Below are 15,154 nucleotides of genomic sequence, written 5' to 3' on the forward strand. Positions count from 1 at the left end.
ATTGCAGTGGCTAAAAACGAAACATCTGAGAAGTAGTGAATAACCTGAACGTTAACAAATATGGCCAAGAGTAAAAAGAATTTAGAAGTCGTTGATTCGACAAAATCTCCTATTCTAGAATTACTATCCTTTAAGGCTCCCATTTTTCAGTCAATTTTACATCCTGAACTACCCATCATAATAACCGGTTTTGGCACCGGCCATATTGTGTGCCATCGTTATGACCCCACTAAGTTACAGTCACGTTTGAATCGCAGGCGTAAACTTGATATTGCGATCACAGGCAAGGATTCACGGAACAATTCCAAAATAAAAGGCGGTATTTGCCCCTGGACTAGATTAGACGTGGACGTAGAAACTGGTGCTTTGAAATTGGTTGATGCTGAAGAAAAACATGAGCAAGAGCAAACTGATAATAACGAAGACTTGGGCGTGGAAACGCTCTGGAAAACTAAAAGACATAAAGGTAGTGTCCGTGCCATGTGCTTTGACGCTAAAGGTGACAGTATATTTTCTGTTGGTTCCGATAATATCTTGAAAAAGGCTAATACCATGACCGGTAAAGTTGTCAAAAAAGTAAACTTGAGTTCGCTTTTTAATTCTGAAAAGAAAAAAAATGATAAGTTCACCAAATTATGCATTTCTCAAACTCATCCATTTGTATTAATAGGTGACGAATCTGGTGATATACATGTGATAAACTCGGAAAGCTTGGCTTTAACAAACTCTATTCGATCTATACATTTTGGTGACTCGATCAATGATATTCTCCACTTTGATAAGAGATCTGCATATAAATTCATTTCTCTTGGTCAGACGACATTAGCGTATTTTGATGTTCGTGACAAAAATGCCAAGCCAAACACAGCTGAAAACGAAGATGGTAAAATTTTGGTAAGTGATGATCAGGAGGACGAGGTTCTTTGCGGTTGTTTCGTTGACCCGGAAGTTGCAGATACCCTTTTATGTGGGATGGGCGAGGGTATTGTCACTGTTTGGAAGCCAAATAAGAACGACTTGGAAGATCAAATGAGCCGTATAAAAATAAGCAAAGATGAAAGTATCGATTGCATTGTTCCTACGTTACAAGATGACAATTGTATATGGTGTGGTTGTTCCAATGGTAATATTTATAAAGTAAATGCTAAACTGGGCAAAGTTGTTGAAGTGAGAAACCACAATGAATTGGATGAAGTCAATTTTATAGATTTAGATTTTGAGTACCGTGTTGTTTCTGGTGGCTTAGAGAATATCAAGATATGGGAACTATCATGTGATCATGCAGAGGAACACGAATTGTTGGAGTCTGATGGGGATGACTCTTTCGCCCGCTCTGATGAAGGAAATAGCGATAACAACAGTTCTGATGATTGTGAAGCGACACTTGTCGGGTTATCGAAGGAAGAGCTATTGAATGAATTGGATAAAGATCTTAGTGGAGAAGATTTGCCGGAAAATAACGACACCGACCAAAAAAGTACCAAAAAAAGAAAGATAACGAAGGAGAACAACAAAAAAAGGGACCTGTACGAGCATGGTATCAAGAAGTTTGATGATTTATAGATTTATTTCTTCTGTACTTCAAAACAGTTAATATATATACTCTGAGACATAAATTAAAAACTTGATGCCCTCATGAACAAGAATACGCTTAGTAACCTTGATTTACCATGAAATGCAAAAAAATGGTCTCTAGCGGGATCGAACCGCTGATCCCCGCGTTATTAGCACGGTGCCTTAACCAACTGGGCCAAGAGACCATCTTATTGATGGAGATTATTCTTTAAGAAACTTAAATACCAGGTGTTTCCACATCCCAAAAATATACGTTTTCATAGGGAAGGAACTTTATTGATAATAAGTAGTTCTGTAAGTTGTAATAATTAAGAATATGTTGGAATAAGTGATTACTACTACACATTTATTCATATATGTTGGAATGAAAATCAACTATCGTCTATCAACTATCGTCTATCAACTATCGTCTATCAACTATCGTCTATCAACTATCGTCTATCAACTATCGTCTATCAACTAGTAGTCATACTACTAGTACATTATCATATACGGTGTTATAAGATGACATAAGTTATGAGAAGCGGTCATCGAAATAAGTGGAAGCTGAAACGCAAGGATTGATAATGTAATAGGATCAATGAATAAGAACATATAAAACGATGATAATAATGTTTATAGAATTGTGTAGAATTGCAGATTCCCTTTTATGGATTCCTAAATCCCCGAGGAGAACTTCTGGTATATCTACATACCTAATATTGTTGCCTTATAAAAAATGGAATCCCAACAATTACATCAAACTCCACTACAATCTCAGATACCAATTAAATTGGAGTAGGGAAATTCTAATTATAGAATTTCCTGCATTAGTAAGATAAAGATCTATTAATTTTTCAGAACTTAGTATATAAGAAGATGAGTTTATCACCAAAAGCCTATCATCAATGTTCTGAATTATGTCTGAACCTTTGGGTTTAGTATAACCAATCAGCGTGTGTTTTATATACCTCTCTTATATAGTTTAAGAAGAAACGACTATTCTTAATTATTACAACTTACTAAACAACTAATTATCAACAGAATAAGTCGATCTTTCTTAAATCATATAAGAGAGGTATAAAACACGCACTGATTAGTCATATTAAAACCACTGGTTCAGACATAATTCAGAACATTGACGATAAGCTTTTGGTTATAAGTTATCTTTTTATACACTAAGTTCTGGACAATTAATAGATCTTTACCTTACTACTGCAGTAAATTCTAATATTAGAATTTTCCTACTCCAATTTATACGAAGAATGTATGGTTGTAGTCACTTATTCCATCACCTACTATCATCTTAAGAGATTGGTGAATTTTGGGACAATCGTTGGGATCCCATCAATTATCTCAAAAGTCAATGTCTTTCTGAAGTATAAAGAGACCTTGAATTTGGTCCGCAAAAATAATCTATTAGCGTTTATAGTTAGCAAAACTATCATCAATGGAAGGCTGATACCTGCCACTGCCTACACATGATCTATATTCTGATATGGCCCGATATTCACCATATAGGAAAATATGACGTTAGCCACTTGAGCGCACATGATAATGCCTTTCCACGGATATAATAACCATAACTCCAATGGCTCACCAGACCAAACGATACTGAGAGCACGTGTGTCTACAGCTATCATCATACATGCTGCTTGTGTCAGGTCGCGACTATTGAAGCAAGCATCAGGCATAAAAGATTCCATAGCCCAAGTGGAAAAAAGAAGTTGTTGTACAGATATATCGAAAAAGGCTCATAGAATATTGTTGGAATGAAAATCAGCTATCAACCTCTATTCTTGTTTCATCAAGATAGGAATATCATTGCAAATCTCAGGAAGTGCGACTTCAAGTAAACCATTCATTATACATGATGTCTCATCGATGATTAACGCGTCAACTTCGAAAAAAGTAGACTAAAAGATTTTGGGAATGTTGTACAGTAAGAGCCCTTAATGTAAAAGTATATTCGTTGCACTGAAACAACTTACAGAAGAGGCATAAAACAAATTGAAGAGCATTGTGAAGAATATCCAAGAGAAAATGAGAACTGTCTGAACAATTTCATATTTTATGCACATTCCCAAGAATGGAATACCACTGAATCAGGGTCGTGATTATGGGCCGGAGATAATTATACCTTTAATACTACAGACCTTTCATAATTCCCGGTTGTCTGGTGGCCTTGTCGATATCAACACTACCATACCAAAAAATAGATCAAAATTTTTTAGGCCCTCTCTCCTAAGCGCAAGTATATGTATGAACTGCCAATTGACCACATAATCAAGGATTGTCGAGTTTGCTTGTAATCCTAGAATTACTGGAACCTATTTATAGAAGATTTTATATCAGGAGCCCCAAAAGGTTTAAAGGAGAAATATGTGTAATCAGTAAATTTTCGGAATGTGCACACAGTACTTCATACTAATAAAGTATGAACACCTCAGGCGTTATAAAATCTTTTCCATTCATGTTTATTTTGATACCACGGGTTCGTCAATGCTACAACATCCGGTAGAGACATTCGTTTTGTAAGCACGACATACAAAGAGCTGACAAAGAGTTCGGGTATCCGAATTAACCTTGCCTGATAGTAACCACCCGGCTGTAAATAGTCAATCTGAACGTTTAGTATTGGCGATATGCAGAATAGCGAAGATCATACTATCACCTTAATTTTAATGGTTGCGACAGGACAGTACCATGCTAAAAAATTGCCGCAATAACATGCCTGATCAGATAATAAAATGCTCTCTTTTCGAGGTAGATATACATCATCGCGAAATAACCCAAGCTAGATTTTAGTAATGACTTAAATACAAGGAGAATTTCGGTAGTTCAATTGATTAAGAAACTCAAAGTATTGATAAATACAAAATAGCGCTCACCTTAGAAAGACTGTCATGAACTAATAATGAAATCTACAGAAGGAATTAAATTATCTTACATAGTATTATATTTACCTCATCTTCTGTTTTTTACATTGTCCTTTCATTATCCTATTATATTATCAATTCTTACATTTCAGCTTGCACTAAAAATCGTGACTGTTTCTCATTATTAGTGCCATCCTGGAACGCTGTATATCATAATATACTACTATAATGATACTAGTCAATAGACAATATTTAAATTTTACTTTAACATCTTCTCATCTTGTTAAACCAAAAACCATATACAATAGCATAAACAAATCAATGAAAGCCAGCAGGATGAAAATCCGTGAAGGGAGTTAGTGGACGCAGCCCAAAAAGACTAAATAATTTAAAAGTTGTAGTAAAATATTTGTTCAACTTTCTCCACAACTCAATCGCCAAGGAAGAATAACACAACTAGGAATACGCGCTTACCATATGCCGACCGCCTACGCTGTTCATAGGTTAATGCTGGGTCTTTAGAGTCACCTAATAACTGTTATCTAAATTAATCAGGTGGAGCAGGTGGAACGTGAAGGTCACATTCGAGATCACTTCATCTGTTTTGTTTAAAACTGTATAGTGCAGTGCACTGTACTTTTGTGCTACAGGATGACGGCACTGCCAATATAATACTAGATCCTGGACATACGATTGATATTTTTGATTTTGATGAAGCGAAAAAGTATTTCAATTGTATGGAAGCAGCCAAGAACATTGTGGTATTATTGTACTCTACCCAAATCCATATCCTCATTACGAAAATGACAGTACTGGTTTTTACGAGAATGAAAATAGTTATGCAACAGATGGGCTGACGAAGTCTGCGTCTAGGGTAGAGCCCGTCACATTACACTGACCTTATTATCTTTCACCATTTTCCACTTTGGTCAACCTACGCCCTATGATCAATTCAGCTGTCGAAACAATGGTGTCAGTAAAGAGCCTACCGCCGCTGGCACATGTTGGATTATTCGGTAGATTGAATAAGTTCTGGGAATAATATATTGTAATAATGATCTTCCAGGAATGTTACCTATACTTACTGTTTTTTGAGCTTCGCAGCGTATCCTAAATCTTATTTCAAAAATGCCACTGTACGATTAGAGCTAAAGAAAGAGCGTTAATAGTTAGATGGCACATTTTTTCTTCTTCTACTATTAAATAAGATTTTTAACCTGCTCATTCAAGAAGATAAGAAACTGTGATGGCTGATAGTCAGGAAACCCACCCAGCTTTGTTGTGCTACATATTTCAAATAAGGCTCAGGCACTTCCTAATTATCGACTCAAATATAGTTGCTACATAGTGCGGTATGATGCTCGAAGAAACCATAGTTGAATCTATCGAAAAGAGCAGACATACCACCAATTTTGAACCTAGACGGATCTCTTGATTAGCCTTATAACCACTACACACACGTTTATTGAACATACTGTCGAAGATTCTTTATTACGAGGCAAGAAAACTGCTTATCGCTTTACACGCGACTCTTTTTTTCAGTATTTGAAAAATCGCTTAAGGGAAAAGACAAAAGAAGCGGTAACTTGCAAAGACTATTACGATAAAGAACAAGAGCTAGAAGTAAATACCGCAAAAAATGAGACCTGTTGTATCCACTGGTAAGGCGTGGTGTTGTACCGTCCTATCGGCGTTTGGAGTGGTAATTCTTTCTGTCATTGCACATCTCTTTAACACAAATCATGAATCCTTTGTTGGATCAATAAACGACCCTGAAGATGGCCCTGCGTATGTTACATTTTCTTATCACTTTCGCTACTGTCCCCTTTATCATCTCTTATACCCTTCCTCCATACTAACAATTATACTTTAAATTTCAATACCTATTGTTTATAGCGTTGCACATACTGTTTATTTGGCCGCCTTGGTATACCTGGTGTTTTTCGTATTCTGTGGATTCCAAGTCTACTTAGCTAGAAGAAAACCTTCAATCGAGTTGCGTTAATCTTGAATTTAATGGGATAATACCAAATGCATTAATACTGTCCAACTGTTCTATATACTTATCGTAACCTCGTTCTATGTGACATTCTTTTACTTTAATGCACTTTTTCGACAATAGTGAATTAGGTGAGAAACTAAGAGTAAGAGTATATAATATATCAAAATATATATATAAATTCTAATCAAAAAAAGTCACATCAGCCAACTTTTGCTGGGTTGTCGAATTTTCGAAAGTATGACCAAATATGAACGTGACCCTGAATTGGCGAACTTCCTGTCGAAAGTGGAGGACTTGGATTCAAAGAGATACAACAACGTTTCTACTCTAAAATCAACCAGGGAACCGCTTTCACCGGTACGAAGTCATACCTCTGGGAACTGTCGAAGGGCGGATATAATGACTGGAAAAAATATTGAAGACAGAGAGAGTTTGGCTTATCGATCTGCATATAATTATGAAATGACGTTCTCTCCCAAGAAAACACATTACTCATTAAATGAGTTGGATCTTGAAAGAGTGACTCCGACGCAAAATTCAAAGAAAAGTGCCTGTCGAAATGAAAAAAAGTTTGTCATTTCTGAAGAGGATTATTTACTGTTGCAGAAATTGAAGGGCTCTCAATCACGTAATGATTTTGGTTTCGATAAAACCCTACCCTCTTCTGAAAGAGGTCATCGTACGCCCAGTCGAGGCCAACCCAGACTGAAAGAAAAAGAGATAGTCTCCATTCAATATGATTTTGATTTTCAAGAAAGAGTCGATAAATCACCCACCTCTTCTTCACCGCCACCACCTCCTTTGCCCACGAGGAATAATCATATCGAAATCATTGAAGATGGGGACGAGGAGAAACCGCTTCTTCCAACAAGACCTACCAAAGCAGGAATTATTGAGCGCCCGCTGCCAACACCAAAAAAATCTGAAGTTGTGACACCTGAGCGCGTCAAGCCAGCTCCACCAGTTCCACGTTGCACGAAACCGGCAAGCTTTTTGAGTTCTCTAGAAGATAACAAGTTGACTAAGATAAACAATCATAATCCAGATGGGGAGACTCCTCGAAAAACAGTGAGAAATTCTCATATCGATTATTTGGATTCCATACAATTGAAACCAACTACTTTATCACCTACGATAAGAAATAAACCTAAACCGGCTCCTCCTTCTCCACCTGCAAAAAGAATTCCAAGATCTGAAAGTTTTATCAAATCAATGTTAAATTCAAATCTTACTACAACTTCTAAGCCTTCTATGCCTGAAAAACCTCAAAAACTACGAAACGGAAACTTGGCTGTTCGAAAGACTAAACCAAGCATACCGCCAAAGAAAGTAAAGTTGAACATGGTATTGCCTGAGTTGCGTCCTGTGGAGTCTTCTCCAGTCAAACAGAAATTCGAACACTCAATTGATTTACCCAAGTTACGATCAAGTAGCCGCAACATTAAGAAACCAGAGGAGGATAATATTCCAGAAGCAATTAAAAGTATACAAAACTTGAAGAAAACGAAACTAGAGAAACCCATAATTCCCCAGAAAAAACCATTCCTGGCAAAGAGTTTAAAACCTTCTGTGATGAAACACGATGATGGTGCGATCCAGTCAACAAACGAACCTGAAGCTCTATCTCTAAGGAATAATCTCAAAAAAAACCCACCAAAGGCTCCAGAACGTAAAATTTCCATGCCTGAGGCATTGCGAAAAATCGAACTAATGAGAAAATCTAAAACTGAGCCCGTATTAGAACCTTCGAATGACCTCAGCATAAACGCGAAATTAGACGCAATAATTGCATCCAGAAACTTGAGAACATCCAATACTTTACCAGAATTTGACCGCGTTAACACTAATATTGCAGCTTTTGACAACTCCAATATTTCCGGAATTGACGAAACAAAGGAAACCAAACCCTTAGTTCACCTGAACAAAAGTAGGGCTCGTGGCCCAAGAAGAAAACTTCCAACACGCCTGTAAATACAGAGTTCTTTCAGTACCGTACTCTACCCATGTATTTACCTACATACGATGTAACAATATTATGATAATTTAATATTTATGAAGGCCACTTATTATTATTATCACTTCCCACGTATAGAATTTGACATGCTCCCCTTATGAATCTGAAGAAATTTAAATCATCGGCTCTGCTTGTTACACTCTTCTTCCTTCTACTACAATATAGTAGCAAGGATCGTGCCCATCTAAACCTGAAACATTTCAATCATGGCCTGGACTAGTACCTTACCAGCACATCTACTGAATCTTATCAAGAACTCCAAATATGTTCACGTGGCCACCTGTTCTAAAGATTGTATCCCTTCAGTGGCATTGATGAATTATATCTATGTGCCAGGTGAAAAATTATTTGGCCAAACGGATAATAAGAACGATTACATTATATTCGTTACTCCTCAAGATACACAAAAGTTTAACAATATAAAAGAAAATCCTAAAGTGGCTCTATTGTTCCACGATTGGATCATCGCCAATAATTTGTCAGTAGGGAAAGAAAGCATCTCTGGGACACCGACACCGACACCCGTTTCTCACGATGAACAACGTCAGAGTAAGCTTCTAAATTTGTTGCAAGAATTGAATCAAGCAGAATTGAATCAGATGAGCGCATCCATCGGTGGTGAAACCGAAATTGTCAATCCTGAAAGTGACGAATCCAAGTACTATAAAGATTTAATACTAAAAGCAAATCCTGATGCGAAAGCTTTTATATTCGAAAAGAATACCGCCGTTGTTAAGGTTAGAATTGATAATGCTAGGGTGTCTAATAACGAAAATAGAACAATGTTTCTAAGTAAGGAGAAGAATTAATCAGTCCTCCGCTTTTCTTTATCTTTTCTTTATCTATTTTGCATACCTTTTTATATTTAATTATTCTGGGTTTTTTTTATGTACACAGATAATCTACGTTAATACGTTAATCAATGGACTAGTTACCTTCTTGACCAAAATCTCTGGTGAACTGTTCTTGCTTCAGCAAGTCGTCCTCATTCACGGTAGGCCTCGTTGATTTGATGGCCTTTAAGAAATCCTTTATAGTAAGATCTGGTTCTTTTAGCTCGTCCGCCTCAATATCCGTCCAACTCATTTCAATGGCGCCATCATCACCTGGAGAGCATGGCGTTAATTTCCTTGCATCGTCCTCATCGGTGGAGACATCCTTAAAATGAGTTGCGCTCTGAATCTTTCTTATCGGTTGCATTAGCGCATCTTTTACTACCACAGCAATATCACTACCAGAATAACCTTCAGTCATTGCACCTAGTGTCCTATAATCTTCCTTAGTCAATACACATGGAGTGTCGCCAACATTAATCTCGAACATGGTGGTCCTTGCCGCTAAATCTGGTAGCGGTATGTAAATCCTTCTCTCGAATCTTCTCCTAATGGCACTGTCTAGTTGCCATGGAATGTTTGTCGCACCTAGGACCAAAACACCTTGGGAATCATTTCCAACACCATTCATTTGCACTAATAGTTCTGTTTTTATTCTTCTACTCGCTTCGCTCTCTCCCTCGCCTCTAGTACCTGTTAGTGCATCCACTTCATCAATGAAGATAATTGAAGGTTTATTTTCTCTTGCCATGGCAAACAACTGTTTGACAAGCTTCTCAGATTCACCCATCCATTTAGAAACCAAATCACTTGAACTAACACTGAAAAAGGTAGAATTAGCCTCCGTAGCCACCGCTTTCGCTAAATATGATTTACCTGTACCTGGTGGTCCGTATAATAAAATTCCTGAAGTAGGCTTACGATTACCTTTAAATAGATGTGGGAACTTCACAGGTAAGATAACAGCTTCCTTGAGGGCCTCCTTGGCCCCTTCCAGTCCAGCCACATCTTCCCATTTAACATTGGGTTTTTCGGATAATATGGCACTCGATAGAGCACCCCTCAACTTTTTGTTGTCCTCACCACCATTGTCCTCACCTTCCTCCTGAGAGATTTTCTTATTACCACCGGTGGAACCATTACCAGCGCTAGGAGTCTTCTTCGCCGAATTTGCCTCTTCATTTTCTAAATGTTTCTTCAATTGCTCTGCGCGATTTAAGTACTCTGTGAACTTGGCTCTTATTAAATCCTTTGACTTGGGGTTCTTTTCGTACTTCAAAGCCAGCATCAAATAGTCTAATCCGTTATAATACGCCGTATAAGCTTCCTCATACTGCGTCGCCGTGTCCAAATCAATGGCCTTTTGGACCAGCTCTATACCCTTACTCAAAAAATCTCCCGTACTCATCTGTACCCCATCTACTATAGACAAGTTATGCTGTCTTCTTTGTTTCACCGTATCTTCAATCTATGATTATACTTCGATATCTGAAGTTGTCATTTTTTTTTCACCCAGCGGGGGCTGCCCGTAAAGCAATACAATAATTAACATCAAGCAAGAATAAATACATGTACAAAAAAGAAAGATTGTGACGTGATATGGTTCTATTCAGCGTGAGGGTGGGAATCTTCAGCTGGAGATTCTCTAAGAATGTTTGTCTGGGGAAGCTTCGGATACTTAGCGTAGAAGTTGGGGCCCTTGGGGGGCTGTAGAGCAGAGAATGGTCGTTGGCGCGACTGGAGTGGAGACATATGAATTGGACTCGAAGTCACCAATGGGTTTACAGCTCTTATTGGTGAAGGGGGTAAATTTTCTGTGGGTTTAAGATTTTCTCGTTCAATATTTTTCATGTCCCTGCGAGATTCGAGATATCTTTGATCAATGTTTGCGTCGTCCAGTACGGATTGCAACAGGTGGCACTTCTCCTTGACGAATTGTAATTCCTTTTGTGTGGTGTGCAGTTGCTGCTGCAACTGCGCAAATTTTGCTTGCCATTGTAAAGGCACACAATCCTGAGAAGTTTCCGACAATGTGATGATACTTTCCTTTTTCTCTTTGGCGGAGGATCCCCATACACGAGCCTGGATCCTCGCAATCATTTTAGCAATATTAAATCCAAACGCATGTTGTTGAGCCCTTTTCTTGGAGATATTCTTGTAGTTTTTAGAACGTGTCCTCTGCGAAGCGTGCCTAACATGGCTTCTATCATTGGGCACAACTGCCAACTTACGCTCTTTATGTGTTCCTGGTGCCCTTTCCTGAATTCTCATTGTAACCTTCAATGCCAACCCGACCTTTCCTGCTTCGTTAGACCTACTTTCTGTTGCTTTTGTTCATTCCAACTCTCTTAAAGATGGAATCTGAAGGGAGAAAAAAACGACAAAAGGAATAAAAAGTGATGCGACGCGTTATTTTTCGCGTGAAATAATAGTACTGATATATTTTCAGCTGGACATTTTTAACATGCATTCTATTATATTTGAGATGAGGTTGTTAACGTGTTAGTGTATTAGTGGAACGACGAGCATATAAGCGTGTGATGTTTAGTTCTGGAAATGTTCTGCCTGTGAAGATTCAGCCTCCGCTGCTCAGGCCATTGGCATATAGGGTTTTATCAAAAAAATATGGCTTATCGATTAAATCCGATGGGCTGTCTGCTCTCGCAGAGTTCGTTGGAACTAATATAGGTACTAATTGGAAACAGGGATCAACCACAATTAGATTTCTCGAGCAATTTGCTGCTGTATGGAAGCAGCAGGAAAGGGGTCTTTTCATTGACCAAAGCGGGGTTAACGAGGTGATACAAGAGATGAAAGAACGTGAGAAAGTTGAATGGAGCCGCGAACAATCTATTCAACATGAGGAAGATATATTAAGGCGAAGAGGCGAGGATGACAACGACAGCAATGATGAAATGCCTATGGCCGCTGATTCATCCTTACAAGATGCTTTATCATCTTCACCCATCCGCGAGCCCAACAATAAAAACGAATATGGACAATCCTCGAAGCCAGAAAACTCTAAAGCTCTGAATTGGAGAGATTATTTTAAGGTTATCAATGCTTTGCAGCAACAAAGATTCTCGTACAACCCCCACAAAATGCAATTCATTTTCGTGCCCAATAAAAAGGAAAATGAATTAGGAAATATCACAGGATTTCTACCTGACATAAAAGACAAAGTGCAAATGTTTTTGACAAGGTATTATCTCACAAATGACAGAGTCATGAGAAATGAAAATTTCCAGAACAGTGACATGTTTAATCCATTATCCTCTATGGTGTCCTTACAAAATGAGCTCTCCCGTACTGACCAACAGCAGCAAGCTAGTAACATGAGCATTACCCCAATAAAAAATCTACTGGGTAGGAATGCTCAAAACTTTCTTCTATTAGGGCTGTTAAATAGGAACTTTAAGGGAAATTGGTCACTAGAAGATCCATCTGGATCCGTGGAAATCGACATTTCCCAAACTATTCCTACACAGGGCCATTATTATGTTCCAGGTTGTATGGTTCTCGTAGAAGGAATATATTATTCTGTAGGAAATAAATTTCACGTTACATCCATGACTTTACCCCCTGGTGAGAGAAGAGAAATAACATTAGATACGATTGGTAATCTAGATCTTTTAGGAATACACGGTCTTTCTAATAATAACTTTATTGCTCGTTTGGATAAAGATTTAAAGATTAGGCTACATCTTTTGGAAAAAGAATTAATTGATCATAAATTTGTGATTTTGGGTGCTAATTTATTTCTAGATGATTTAAAAGTCATGACCGCACTCAGTAAAGTATTGCAAAAATTAAATGATGATCCACCAACACTATTACTTTGGCAAGGCTCCTTCACTTCGGTTCCAGTTTTTGCATCAATGAGTAGTCGGAATATAAGCAGTTCAACTCAATACAAGAACAATTTCGATGCATTAGCTATGCTCCTGTCAAGATTTGATAACCTGACTGAAAACACCACGATGATATTCATTCCAGGGCCTAACGATTTATGGGGGTCAATGGTATCATTGGGTGCAAGTGGAACATTACCGCAAGATCCTATTCCTAGTGCGTTCACCAAAAAAATAAACAAGGTTTGTAAAAATATTGTATGGAGTTCAAACCCAGCGAGAATAGCATACTTATCCCAAGAAATAATAATCTTTAGGGATGATTTATCCGAAAGATTCAAAAGACACCATATGGAATTTCCCTTTAGCGAGAGTGAAGATTCCTTCGCCGACAACGATAATACGGTAACCAAAGATAGTGACATAGTGCCGATAGATGAACTGGTTAAAGAACCAGACCAATTGCCGCAAAAGATTCAAGAATCAAGAAAACTCGTAAAAACATTATTAGACCAGGGTCATCTATCACCATTTATTGATTGTTTACGCCCAATATCATGGGATTTAGATCACACCTTAACACTCTGCCCAATACCATCCACAATGATCCTTTGCGACACTACTTCAGCACAATTTGATTTGACATACAATGGCTGTAAAGTCATTAACCCTGGAAGTTTTATTCATAATAGACGTGCGAGGTATATGGTGTACGTCCCATCCTCAAAGAAAACTATACAGGAAGAAATATACATCTAAATAATGCATCTAAATAACAAGTATTCATACTTCCAATAAAGCGCCGCCTATTTATATGGATACTTTTTAAACTTGGTCGTAACGGTACTCGGCATACAGTATATAGGATCTATTGAAACTAGATTATCGTATCCCATTAAACTTAGGCCAGCAACACCGAAAACAGTATGAAATACATCAACTTCATTTTCAGGCCTATCGCTTATTCCACCCTTTTTCTCATCTTGACATTTGAGTATAAACTCGGTTAATTTCTCATAATTTATCCAATCCAGTTTACCAATAATAGCTAAAGAAGATAAAACCCACCAACTATAGCAAACATCGGGTAGTTTGCTTGGTCTACCATTCAATCCGCCTTCTGGTAATTGTCGTTCACAAAGCCACCACCCAATTTCTTCTAATTGCTCGTGGCTAAGCACATCCAATTTGTTAGAAATTGCCAAGGCGCCTAGACAAGTAAAGGCTTGAGCTGCATGCGATTCAGCATTAGGACATAATCCAAAACCGCCGTCAAAATTATAACATTTGAGAACAAATTCCACAGCAGGGTCAACAACTTCAGGCGTCAATTCGCCCAAAATCGACAGCGCACTCAATGCTGTATAAACAAATCTTGTATCTACTTCCCCAAATCTGTCGCCTTGGAAAGAACCATCTTCCAGTTGATTCCCACGAATAAATGAAACCAAGCGAGCCTTACGAGCTTCTCCAAGAATATCCAACGCATCATAAGTAGCCAATATTTGCACTGCGGATAATGTAGTCAATAAATGTGCATCGTGTCTTGGAAATGGTGCAAACGCGCCATATTTATCATCCCAACAACTCAGCACAAATGCTATAACCTCGTCTTTTGCAAATGTCTCTGGGGAATCAAGCACACATAAAGCTGTAAGTCCCCAATATATACCATTCAAACGAAGATGCTCCGTAAGCCAGTATTCAAAATTATGCGTCTTAGTATCCAGTGATTCAATATACCGAATATGTTTCTCCCTCAGCAGCGTTAGTGATTCAGACATCTCTGAAAATCCTTAGTTGAGCATACAAAACTATTAATATCTGTAAATCATTGTGGAAGTATACACGTACTTTCTTATTACCATCATACATACTACTAGTGTAGTATTGTTTTCAAGCGAGGTCATTCAACACGGATATGCTTAAACATATATGAACAAGTAAAGGTAAGGCTGCTACATATTCATCAGTTGTGATTTCTCAGTGGCCTTAAGGTTCAAAATCAGTGAAAGTACATG

The 15,154-nt window shown here is 37.9% G+C and overlaps 8 protein-coding genes and 1 non-coding gene across 9 annotated transcripts; 5 read left to right on the forward strand and 4 right to left on the reverse strand.

The window, feature by feature from the left end:
• Positions 1 to 60: 60 nt before the first annotated feature.
• JIP5 (Jip5p) lies at positions 61 to 1,563 on the forward strand (the record flags this gene model as incomplete). Its single annotated transcript, XM_056226417.1, has 1 exon — positions 61 to 1,563. The coding sequence occupies one exon, from the start codon at positions 61 to 63 to the stop codon at positions 1,561 to 1,563; it is 1,503 nt and encodes a 500-aa protein (XP_056080138.1).
• Positions 1,564 to 1,686: 123 nt separating this feature from the next.
• Positions 1,687 to 1,760, reverse strand: Smki_16.trna18I. The gene has a single exon. It is a non-coding gene; the product is annotated as a tRNA-Ile (tRNA).
• Positions 1,761 to 6,072: 4,312 nt separating this feature from the next.
• Positions 6,073 to 6,438, forward strand: SMKI16G3200 (uncharacterized protein; the record flags this gene model as incomplete). Its single annotated transcript, XM_056226418.1, has 2 exons — positions 6,073 to 6,221; positions 6,330 to 6,438. 2 exons carry the CDS (start codon positions 6,073 to 6,075, stop codon positions 6,436 to 6,438), a joined length of 258 nt encoding a protein of 85 aa, XP_056080139.1.
• Positions 6,439 to 6,672: 234 nt separating this feature from the next.
• BSP1 (Bsp1p) lies at positions 6,673 to 8,406 on the forward strand (the record flags this gene model as incomplete). Its single annotated transcript, XM_056226420.1, has 1 exon — positions 6,673 to 8,406. One exon carries the CDS (start codon positions 6,673 to 6,675, stop codon positions 8,404 to 8,406), a length of 1,734 nt encoding a protein of 577 aa, XP_056080140.1.
• Positions 8,407 to 8,655: 249 nt separating this feature from the next.
• SMKI16G3230 (pyridoxal 5'-phosphate synthase) lies at positions 8,656 to 9,258 on the forward strand (the record flags this gene model as incomplete). Its single annotated transcript, XM_056226421.1, has 1 exon — positions 8,656 to 9,258. The coding sequence occupies one exon, from the start codon at positions 8,656 to 8,658 to the stop codon at positions 9,256 to 9,258; it is 603 nt and encodes a 200-aa protein (XP_056080141.1).
• Positions 9,259 to 9,376: 118 nt separating this feature from the next.
• Positions 9,377 to 10,690, reverse strand: VPS4 (AAA family ATPase VPS4; the record flags this gene model as incomplete). The annotated part of the gene is made up of 1 exon (XM_056226422.1): positions 9,377 to 10,690. The coding sequence occupies one exon, from the start codon at positions 10,688 to 10,690 to the stop codon at positions 9,377 to 9,379; it is 1,314 nt and encodes a 437-aa protein (XP_056080142.1).
• Positions 10,691 to 10,887: 197 nt separating this feature from the next.
• CSA1 (Csa1p) lies at positions 10,888 to 11,553 on the reverse strand (the record flags this gene model as incomplete). The annotated part of the gene is made up of 1 exon (XM_056226423.1): positions 10,888 to 11,553. One exon carries the CDS (start codon positions 11,551 to 11,553, stop codon positions 10,888 to 10,890), a length of 666 nt encoding a protein of 221 aa, XP_056080143.1.
• A 269-nt stretch (positions 11,554 to 11,822) lies between these two features.
• DPB2 (DNA polymerase epsilon noncatalytic subunit) lies at positions 11,823 to 13,892 on the forward strand (the record flags this gene model as incomplete). Its single annotated transcript, XM_056226424.1, has 1 exon — positions 11,823 to 13,892. One exon carries the CDS (start codon positions 11,823 to 11,825, stop codon positions 13,890 to 13,892), a length of 2,070 nt encoding a protein of 689 aa, XP_056080144.1.
• A 47-nt stretch (positions 13,893 to 13,939) lies between these two features.
• On the reverse strand, positions 13,940 to 14,917 carry BET2 (Rab geranylgeranyltransferase BET2; the record flags this gene model as incomplete). The annotated part of the gene is made up of 1 exon (XM_056226425.1): positions 13,940 to 14,917. The coding sequence occupies one exon, from the start codon at positions 14,915 to 14,917 to the stop codon at positions 13,940 to 13,942; it is 978 nt and encodes a 325-aa protein (XP_056080145.1).
• Positions 14,918 to 15,154: the final 237 nt, after the last annotated feature.

Source organism: Saccharomyces mikatae, assembly GCF_947241705.1.
Source record: "Saccharomyces mikatae IFO 1815 strain IFO1815 genome assembly, chromosome: 16".
In the NCBI taxonomy this organism is placed as follows: Eukaryota; Fungi; Ascomycota; class Saccharomycetes; order Saccharomycetales; family Saccharomycetaceae; genus Saccharomyces; species Saccharomyces mikatae.